At 34.6% G+C, this 11,458-nt stretch overlaps 1 protein-coding gene across 3 annotated transcripts; it reads right to left on the bottom strand.

The window, feature by feature from the left end:
- Nucleotides 1-8,694: 8,694 nt before the first annotated feature.
- Nucleotides 8,695-10,359, bottom strand: LOC112287433 (uncharacterized). Of its 3 annotated transcripts, none has more exons than XM_073536553.2 (3): nt 9,976-10,359; nt 9,187-9,571; nt 8,695-9,024 (listed from the first exon to the last, which is right to left on the bottom strand). In XM_073536553.2, exon 2 carries the CDS (start codon nt 9,489-9,491, stop codon nt 9,237-9,239), a length of 255 nt encoding a protein of 84 aa, XP_073392654.1. In that variant the 5' UTR covers nt 9,492-9,571; nt 9,976-10,359; the 3' UTR covers nt 8,695-9,024; nt 9,187-9,236. The 3 variants fall into 3 exon arrangements, with proteins under 3 accessions (XP_073392654.1, XP_090110006.1, XP_024386161.1); XM_090253880.1 differs by having other exon boundaries at nt 9,187-9,670; nt 9,976-10,224; XM_024530393.3 differs by having other exon boundaries at nt 9,896-10,160.
- Between the last annotated feature and the right edge of the window lie 1,099 nt (nt 10,360-11,458).

Consider the following 11,458-nt stretch of genomic DNA (forward strand, 5'->3'; position numbering starts at 1 on the left):
GTCCACTTTTAAAATCTTGAAAAGGGTCCTCCAAAATCTTGACACAAATTGAGTTCCCCTATCCGATATGATATCTTTAGGTAATCCATGATAGCGATAGATATTATCAATGAAAAGCTTAGCTGTTTCTTCACCTGTGATAGATTTTGTACATGGCACAAAATGTGCCATCTTGGTGAAACGATCTACTATCACAAATATAGAATCATAAGATCTTGAGCTTGAAAGATCTGTGATGAAATCCATAGAAACAGAAGACCATGGTTGTTCTGGTATAGGTAATGGCTGAAGAAGTCCATAAGGTCGATGACGAGGAATTTTTGATCTTGAACAAATATCACATGATTGTACAAAGTCTTTAACTGACTTCCACATTTGTGGCCACCAAAAATCTCTTGATATGAGTTCTAAAGTCTTATTATATCCAAAGTGCCCTGCTGCTGGAAAGTCATGACGTGCTTGAAGAACACGTAAACGTGCTTCTCCTTCTGGAACATATAGGCGTCCTTCAAAATATAATAGATTATTCTTGAACTCGAACTTAGAAGGATCATGAGACTTGGAAGAATTATTCTCGATATCATAAACAAGAGGGTCTGAGGACATACTGGACTGGATTTGCTTGAGAAAAGTTGAATCAACAGTCAATGTTGATTTCATTGCTCGGAGATGAAATTGCTCCGGTTTCAAGAGGACCGTTCTTTGTTGCTCAAAAGCTGCATCTCCTTCTTTTGGTGCAAAATAAGAACGTCTAGATAGGGCATCGGATAAACCTTGTTGTTTTTCTGGCCGATAAGTGATAATGAACTTGAATCTTGACAAAGACATACTCCAACGAGCTTGACGACGATTCAACACGCATGCTGACATGAAATACTCGAGGTTCTTGTGATCTGTATACACAGTGACTGGACTAGAAGCGCCTTCTAGATAATGATGCCATTCTTGAAAGGAATCCAAGATCGCAAGAAGTTCTTTATCGTGGATCATATAATTGATCTCGGCTGCTAAGAATTTTCTTGAATGAAAAGCTATCAGATGAAGTTTGTCATCTGTTCCCATTTGTGATAAAACTGCACCCAAGGCAAAATCTGATGCATCTGTTTCCATAAAAAATGCCTTGGAAAAGTCAACACGATATAAGACTGGTGCAGAGACAAACGATGTCTTCAAGGCTTCAAATGCTGCTTCCGCTTCTTGATTCCATTGAAATTTATCTTTACTAGTCAAGCGTGTAAGTAGAGCTGCAACTCGTGAGAAATCTTTGATGAAGATCCGATAGTAATTGGCAAATCCCAAGAAACATTGGACATCTCTTACCGTCCTTGGAATCTTCCAATCCATGATTGTTTGCACTTTCTTAGAATCCATCATGAGACCATCATTTGAAATGATGTATCCTAAAAAGTCAACTTGAGTAGTGTGAAACACACACTTTTCCATCTTGGCGTACAATCCTGTATCTCTAAGTTTTTGTAATACTTGACGAACATGTATTTCATGTTCTTCGACGTTCTTAGAATAGATCAGGATATCGTCTAGATAGCAGACGACAAAATTGTCTAAGAATTCATGAAATACATCATTCATGAGATGTTGAAAAGCAGTTAGTGCATTCGTGAGTCCAAAGGGCATGACATTATATTCGAAATGTCCATACCTGGTTCGAAACGCAGTCTTCCATTCATCTCCTTCTTTGATCCGTACTAGATTATATGCTCCTCTTAGATCTATTTTTGTATAGATCTTAGCTTGATTCAACTGGTCAAGGAGTCCTGATATCAAAGGTAATGGATACCTGTTCTTGATTGTGATCTTGTTGAGTCCTCGATAATCAACACACATTCGTAAAGATCCATCTTTTTTCTTTACGAATAGAATTGGAGCTCCTGCTGGAGATTTTGAATGGCGTATGAAATTCTTCGCTAAATTCTCATCAATATATGTCTTGAGTTCAGCCATCTCATCTTGCGATAAACTGTAAATTGGTCCAAATGGTGGCTGAGTTCCTTCCTTGAGGTCGATTGAACAATCATATGGACGATGCTCAGGAAGAATATCTGCATTCTTTTTCTCAAAAACGTCTTGATACTCTTGATATTGACTTGGAATGCCACTTGAAGTCTTTACGTTTTCAGAAATAGGTGCAGCATAAATAGCAAAAGTTGATCCTTCTTTTGCTGCGTGTATAAATGCTTTTGCACCTATTATTACGGGTTTTACTATACTAGACTTATAATTTTTTACTTGGTTGGTAGAACTATTAATAACGCTCTAGGAAAAGTCAAGTTTACGCAAATTCCAATCTATTCGAGGGTTATATTTTTCTAGCCAGGATAAACCTAAAATAACTGGATTGGACGGGGATTTAATTATGTTAAAAGCTATGTAGCTATCATGACCGTCTATTGTTACTTTTATAGGATGAGTTTCATGAGTGACATCTCCAGAAGACAAGGGACGACCATCTATGACTTCTACATGTACTGGTTTAGGTTTCTGTACAAAGGATATTTTACGACTTTTAACAAATTGTTCATCTAAAAAACATGCTGAGGCTCCCGAATCTAATAAAGCAGAGGCTTTGTAATTCTTAGGTCCTAAATATAAGTCTATTATAAAACAAGGAGAGGGTTCTGAGGAGAGGATAGGACCTTCATTAGGAATTGTACAAGGTTCCAGCTGCAAGGTCCCTATTGTAGCTGGACGAATCCGTTTTCCGACATGTTGTCTTCTTTGACCGTCGTACCCCTCATTTTATAGTTGCGTCGTTTCTTTGGACAATGTTGAGCAGTGTGCTTAGGTTCTCCGCAATATAAACATAATCCTTCTTGACGACGACGAATCTTTTCTTGCTCAGTTAGAGGTTTAAAACGTACCACGTCAATTTGCATGTCTTCTACTTCCGAATGTACGTTTGGCAAAGATGTTGATGTTGTCATTGAGTAATAACGTTGAGGTTCCCGTGAATGATTCTCAGATCGAAATTCGAAAAGTTGATTATCACATTTTACCGCAAAATCGATTGCTTGACTCAAAGTTTGAGGATCAGGTAAGTTGAGCATCAATTTCTTTACTTCATATTGCAATCCATAAAGAAATTGACTAATGAGTGCAGCATCATCCCACTTGATGTCAATTGCAAGTTGTCAAAATTGTGAAGCATACACTGTTACTGAGCGATTTTCTTGTCGCAGAATTCGGATCTTATTTGTTGCAACACGAGTTGCATCGTGTTCACCATACATAGATCGAAACTCCGCCAAAAAAGCTTCCAAATTGTCCAATAATGGATTTCGTTGTTCAAAAAAAGACGAAAACCATGATAATGCAGAACCAGAAAGTAGAGTGCCAATAAACCTGACTTGTGATCCTGGAGTTGGATAGCTTTGCGGTTGAAGTTCAATTGCCAATTGTACTTGATTGATGAACCCTCGAAACTTTGATCTCGTACCATCAAATTTCTCGGGTAAGGCAATTCTTGGTTCTCTAGTGCTTACAGGGTGTTGTATAATTGGAGAAGGAACGTGATTTGTTGTAGATGTTGAAGCAGCTCCGATCATCTCTATATCTCCACTTTCTGCTATTCTTGTTCTTTCATGTGTTGGTGAATTGAGTTGATGCATCGGAAGCATTAACTCCCTCATTTGCTCTTGCATTTGTGCCATTGCACTCTTCTTTTCAACAAGCTCTGCCATAATGACACTAAGAAAAATTTGTTTGATACTGCTCAAGACAAAAGAAAAGAAAGACTTGATAACAAAGAAGATACTAAGAACAATATCAGTTTAGAAGTGGATAATCCGCAAACTTCTAATACGCTTATGTCTTGTCAAGAGAAAGGGGTAATCCACTCTCACTCAAGAAAAACAAAGCTCTGATATTGTAAGTGTACTCTTGTCAATCTGTCAAGAACAAAGACTCGATGAGGGAAAATATACAAAAAGGCTATCTCAATATAATAAGTCAAAATATAAACAAGTAGGTATATTAAAAGGAAACTGGAATGGCTATTGCCACAAGACAAGAAACTAAAGACTCTTGAACCTGGACTAGAAGCAAGAAAGGAGTTGACAAGAGTGAAGAAGCCTTCACTCTTGTCTCTATATATACTATCTAACTAGGGGCTACGTGGCGACGTTCTATAGGACCTCCAATATGTATTGACTTTGTAGGACACATGCCTTGACTTACAAGGCAAGTTTTTCTACATATGGGCCACATAGTTAGCTTGATCTTCAAGCTAACAACATGTGTGGCACATGGCCAACTTGTTGACCACGTTTCTAATCCAAAAAGTCAATTAAAGACACCTATGAAGTCAAAGCAGCGTCTAGGAAGTTTCTAGGAAGCTTCTATATTAAATATTATAGAATTAACTTACTTTTATCTACTTTTACTTACTTTTACCTATTTCTATATGTAATTATTAGCTTACATGATTATGGCCGTGACACCTATTAGTAAAGGGTGTTGGAAGTGAGAGGTATCTCATTCCACACTTCTCTTGTGTCTAACCTTATTGATTTCTACTTACTTGTGTCTTGCTTATTTTGTTTCTTCAATAGCTTCTAGGAAGCTTTTATAGAAGATATTATGGAATTAACTTACTTTTATCTACTATTATTTAAATCATATAGGTAATTATTAGTTTACATGTATATATCTATGACACCTATAAAGACTTGGAAAGTCAAATTTGTATCTGTATAGCTCTTAAAAAGCTTCTCTACAAGAAATCATCAAATCTACTTATTTTTATTTCTTATATCTAATTATTTTAATCTAAATAATTATTCTTATTAATATTTATATCTATAATAATAAATAATAGTCTTTTAAAAATTCAAAAAAATATTTCATGAGTCAAAAAATATTATTGGATATTAAAAAAATATATAAAATAACATAAATATAATCTTGTATCAATCTTTAAGAGCTATTAATATTTGATTGTAAATAAAATATCTATTTAAAAAATTATATAATTTATGACTTATCACATCTTTCATTATAGAAGTAATAAAAGATAATAGAAAATAGTACTTTTGAGTATATTTATTTAAAAACTGATAACTTATATACACTTTTAGCTTATATCTTCAATTTTTCACTAAGATAATTTAAGAAAACTAATATATAATTTCTATAGACCTTATAAAATTTATTTGAAATAGTATTTTTTTTAGTTATATTTTATAATCAATTATATCCAAAAATTGAATCTTTTATGATTGTTTTAATATGTGTAGTATTTTGAAGAAGTAAAATAGTGTATTATGAAATATTAAAAAAATATATATATCTTTTAATAAGACCACACAAATATATTGTAATATTTTATTATTAAGGATTTATATTTTAATTTTTTTTCAACTAATTAAAATCCAAACTTAACATATTAGAATTCTTTTTCATTATAATTGATTGGAATTCTTATCCAATTTTATTCTATTATATATATTAGATCAATAGGTCTTTGATATCAATCATTAGATATTGGTAGATAAATAAATATATCATGTCTAATTTCAATGTCTTGAAGTATATGTTTAAATTATAAGAGAAGATGCAAGATGGCTTCTCCTTTTATAATAGTATCAAAGTCTTTAATTTAAATTTTATTGATTTTTAAGCTAAAAGCTTCATTAATAGAAATATCATCTATCAAAGTTGTAAGAACTATGCAATCATTATCATATTTCAACTAATCAATGATATATATAAATTGAATTTGGATATTTTCTTCTTTTAATAGATTTTTTCTAACCATTTAATAAAATCACCATCATTTTTATATTTATATATTTTGTAACCAATATATTTTTTTGTAGAAATAATCAAAGTTTAATTGTATTAAATAAAATATTTGAATTGGATTCTATATTTGATGGTATTTTTTTCTAATAGAGCCAAGACTTGAAGTCTAATCCATATAGATACTACAATTGTTGTATAATTTTTCAAAGGTCTTAAATTAAACCAAGGCTTAAAAGCTCTTCAATAAATTATTTATTTAAATTTCCTCTATCATCTTCTTACTAACAAAAAAAATGCAGCTATCACATTCTTTAAACAAACGTATTACATAAAATAATAGCACATAATCTACACCTCTTGCTTACTATCAAAAGTTATAGATTTGACCTAGATATTAAAAAGATCTTTAATGAGTTAATTTCACCTTCATAATTGCTTTATAATTGATCTTAAATCTTAATTTTTTTATGATGGATTCAAGCATAATATTGATGATACTTCCATCATCTATTATGACTTTAAGAATTATTTTATCTATTATTTTTACATCTATCTTAATATGTCTACACTCTTGAATGTCTTTTTTTTTATTTTCTATTGTAATAGCTCATTTTAAATTTTTAACTTTAATTTTAGTTATTTCTTATGTATTCTTTGTTTTATTTTTTATTTTATTTTTTTATATTATTCCTTCTATGAGTTGTTTTTTTAATGATTAGTGTTACTTGAATAAATTAACTATAAGAAATTTTGGCTCTATTTCTATAAAAATCATGTCATAAATCATAAGGTTCTATAAAATTGAATGTTATTAGCTATTAGTTGTTTTAAAAAGGCACTAAAAATCCAAGGTCATTCTTTACTCACAAATTAATAATCTTCTTTATCAGGTTCTATTAAAGTCAATGGTAGTTTATTTTCTAATTCTTTGGCTATTTATTGAGTAATTTTTGTCACTTCTACACACAAATGTGATTCTTATAAAATATCTACCAATATTTCATTTTCTTCAAGGTGTACTAAATCTATTGGATTTTTTGCAATCATACTTCTAATCACAATTAAAGAAGGTAAATCTCTATTGTCCATAGAGATCTTTTTGCTATTTAGTTCTACCAAGGTAGATTGAAAAGGTGATAAATTTAATATAGAATGTGCATCAAATTGAACCATTATATATCTAATATCTTGAGATAGTGGTAGTTGTCGATTTTGGTTTTGATTTTGATTACACACTAAAGATCTTTGTATTATTTTTTTATTAGTTGAAATTATCATTTGAAGGTGATGGTTTTGGCTACTTCTTGAATGGCTATAATACATGTTTGATAGACCATTTGGAACAGTAGGATTTACAAATCTAATTCCTCCAACTTAATTTTTATAGTTTTTTGAAGAAAAGTTTTAAGAAATGACTTTGTTGGATCTTTTATATCAATTTATAGGATAATATGATGATTAATTGGAGCATAAAATTCCATTTTTAATTTAATATTTATATACTTGATGAGACTTTCTGGTAATATGATAAGATGTGATGTTATTTATTTAATTTGAACAAAAACTAGAACTTCATTGTAGTGAATAATAAAGAGATTTATAAGTTTGGAGTTAATTTTTCTTTATATGTGATTATTGTATAGATTTTAGACATAATTCGATTAAGTAATTTACTTATTTACAAAATATACACCACAATTTAAAGATATAAATCCTAAATTCGTAATATCTAAGTTTTATAGTTGGACTTTGATTTTTGATGAGACAAGATATTTGTTCACTATTAGCTTTTTGAGTGTTCATCATTTCATTTTTATAGCTATCATATGATTATTTATATCACTTTTAAATTCTCTCAATCTAATATCATTAAAGGTTCTACTTAGATCTTGATTATATATAGCTTATATAGCTAAGGATATTGGATTGCTAATTGGCAATAGGAAGGTAGAAGATTGAAAGTAGCTTAAAACTAAATATTAATGGGATTTAGTATATTGATATTATAAAGATTTTTTTGCTCTTGGGAAAGCAAGAAATTCACTAATACAATCAAATAGTAACAACACTAACAATAGACTAATTAAATATTAATTAAAATCAATAATATCAATGTATTGAAAGTATGACAATTTGGATTGTTTTTCTTTAAATTGCTCTCATCTCCCTTGGACTAGAAGCTAACAAATTAATCTACCAAATACATTTAAAATATTTTGGACCTAAATCCTTCATTTGAATAAACATTAATTTTTTAGAATCATCCTCTAAATGTCTAATGTATGGATGGATTTTAAGTAATTCAATGCCTGCCATCAATCTTCCATATGAAGTTTATTTGCAAAGATGCATATTCAACAAATTACTTGATTGATTGAAAAGTATGGAGAATATACAACAGATGTCCAAATTGTTGCAAAGTTTGTACAAATCCCCACAACCATTTAATTCTAATAAAGATTTGATCTACAATGTACATATTTAAGTGAAGAAAGAGCCCTTTAAGATGCTTCAATACAGCCCCAAAGTCAAGCTTAGTCAGGCAAATGAAACTGGCTAAATTTTTGTCGTGATCAAAGTGAGTGATTTTTTGTCCTGGTGTGTCTATTTCGATGCAGTGGTTATAAAGCCTTTGTTGTCTTAGTACTTTCATACGATAGTGTAAGGAAGAATGCTGGTGGCATGCATTAAAAAGCAGCAGAGTCCCTAATGTCATTGCACAAAAAACTACCTGTTGAGAGTACTCATATGGTGATTATTATGTTTACTAGCCACACATGATATAGAAAACCTAGAATAAAGTCATTTCTAACATTCCGAGCCCTTGTGCATTGAAATCACTAAAGCAACGTCCTTGCTTGGTGATACTAAGAATCACACGAAGAAAATGAAAGATTCAGACTTATGCACTGTTTGCTTAGCTGTGATGGAACCTGCTATGAATAAAGACGGACTGAAATGAATTCTTGGATCAAGTTCACAGGGTTTTCAAGAGGCTGTCCACCTGCATTCACAGTACTGTCCTTTCAACTCACCCCACGCAATTGAAAGTAGAAACCTATACAGTCCCAACGAATCTGTAGGAACGGCATCCTTCTCACAGATGGACGTTGATAGCACCAATAATCCCATAGACGTTCGGAAGAATAGGCCCTTGACCTTTCAGGCCTACTACTTAGCCTACACAATGAAACAATATGGCATCTGATTTCGGAGTAACAGTCGCAATTAGACGAAGAATAGCTTGGAATTCACCTCCTCCATCTGCAAACCGACGGGGCAAGTGTTTTAGTATGTGTTTTTCAACCGAAAAGTGAAGTGAATTTGCTAAATAAATCAGCCACAGTTTCTTGCAGGAGCGGAGTACTTGTCCCAAAGCAAAACTGGGAAAACATATAGTCCTCGTGCAAACGCTAAGGTGATTACCAGAGATTATAATCCAGCTTCAACCATAAATCGGGACGTATGATGAGGTTTCACTCGCTTGACTGGTTCTTGAGGTCTCGTACTGCTTCTTTAGCTTCAGCTTTGGGACTATTATTCCCACAGGGGCCATGGAGATCATCATCAGGATCATAATCGGGGTCCAATTCACGGTTGATGGATGCCCTCCCTGCGTCCAGAAACGGCTTGAAGGCCAATTCGATGGCGGCCCAACCTGCTGCAAGAGCGGCTGCCGTCACCAACACTGTGCTCCACACATTCCGATCCTTCTGATAATTCTCCCCCATAGTTGCTAAAAACAATCGAATACCTCCTCTACAAGGCCAGTTGATATCAATGAAAAGATCGCGTACTTCAATCGAAACAACTGTAGCCAACAACAAACAAAACCAATGAGTCGATAGAGGACGCTGCTGGTGTTTTTTGGCTGATAACCCATCAAGACGATCACTAATTTCAAACAGTCCTGAAAAAAGAACCAACGACACCATTGAGATATTCTACCAAAAATGAACCCCAGACACCACCGGACACAATTCACCATAGTCAATCAGAAATCCAACATCGCGCCAGTGCCATCCCAGAAACCTACTATTCGACAGTCACAAACAAGCAACGGGTAACCCACAAAACCACGATTCCAGCAAGAAAATAAATAAAATGTGAAGAGGAGAGCACGGCCACGAAAAACCTAGATCCCTGAAACGCATCGAATGGAGCGAGATCCAAAATACGTCCATCGTACTGAACCACTCCAAAATAAAATGTTACCTCGATCAGTCTCTTGAATCGCAACCACCCAGTAGCAACCAGACAATGCACAGCGACAGAGGCGACAGCAAGGTTTCGCTTAACAAGCTGTTGTCCGATAACGAGCAAACGTTCCAGGGAACTATTGGCACAATCCGATTTACGACCGGGGGAATCAGTGCTGCTTACGCGGGGCAATCAACCCCCTGCAATCGACCCACCGACAGACACTGATCCCTTCATCGCCACAACTCGCGGGATTCACCACGAACTGAAACCGGGCAAAACGAAGCGAGGTCTGTGAAGAGCGTGGTACCGCACGCGGTTTTTCGCTGCTTGGCCGTGTGCCACACAATGTGCCGACACTGCTATCCCCTGTCAGAAGGGTGTGTTTTTGTATATAGAATTGAAATTTTGTTTACATTCTGTTGAGAAAGTATAAAACCCTATTCTCTGTATGAGGGCATCCTTCTCATCCTCTTGCTGGATAGTGGCAACCTTGTTCTGTGCATTGACATCTTCGGACTACCCTTGGTTGGAAACTTGAACCTCTTCGATCTTCATGTAGAATAACTTGGTTGCGATGTGAATCGCCACGAAGTGATTGGGACTCTCGGTGGAATGTAATGCGTTAACGGTGAGGAGGCTACAATTCATGTACACCGAATGATCAGTGCATCCCCAACTCAAGAGAAGAGCTACTCTTTGCTTGATCATGGCCGCCGACATCCCTTTACGGGATGCGATGACGTTGAGGAGGAGGAGGAGGAGGAGGAGGAAGACACAGCAAGCTGTGAGATAGCCCATGGAGGCTTAAATCAATCAGGATGAGTTCTCAATTCCAGTTGCCCCGCACTAGTACCACCCTTGGGCGAGCTGCATGTACCGAAACATTCCTCAATTCGTCAAAACATTTTTGAGTAGTTTGAGCTTCAGCCTCTTTTTTGAGTGGTCAATCTTTGTGTCAAGAACCCGCTTCGCAAATTATTGAAGAAACTGGGGGTGTAGGTTCGTCAAAAGCAGATTCAAGGGAAATGTGGACCGAATCTAAAAATGTAAACAACGATCAATTTCTCCGGCTCCTGGGATTTGTAATGTAGTGGTCAACATCTACAACAAGGTGTTAAATCAGTCCGTGAGTATGGCTGATCTCACCACTTCATTGATGTACAATGCAAGTAGCATGAGTGAGAAATTTCCTCTACCGGTGCATTGCTCTCTGTCCTGCCAATTTTAGGTCGTCGCCATTGAGGTGCAGCCAATACTGCACTTCGACATGATTTCGATCATGCATCTTTTCTATGCCTTGATAATCTGGGTTGTAGCGGCAGCATGAATCATTTCCTTGGGTTGCAAAATTGTGTACTATGTTGATGCTAGAGGACAGGATTTTATGAAGGCAGTGATATCCAACACTAGCATTGGTAAAAAATTAATATAGCGCGTGAGTGTCATTGCCTGCTCAATCACCACAATTCCATGCAAATATCCTCCCATCAACGCC

Source organism: Physcomitrium patens, chromosome 10 (genome assembly GCF_059467195.1).
Source record: "Physcomitrium patens ecotype Gransden chromosome 10, ASM5946719v1, whole genome shotgun sequence".
NCBI classification, from domain to species: Eukaryota; Viridiplantae; Streptophyta; class Bryopsida; order Funariales; family Funariaceae; genus Physcomitrium; species Physcomitrium patens.

Coding starts and splice junctions, on each gene's coding strand:
- LOC112287433 (XM_024530393.3), bottom strand. CDS start 9,944: ATGGACGTATTTTGGATCTCGCTCCATTCGATGCGTTTCAGGGATCTA. Junction 9,572..9,895: donor GATGCGTTTCAGGGATCTAG/GTTTTTCGTGGC, acceptor TGTTGGCTACAG/TTGTTTCGATTGAAGTACGC.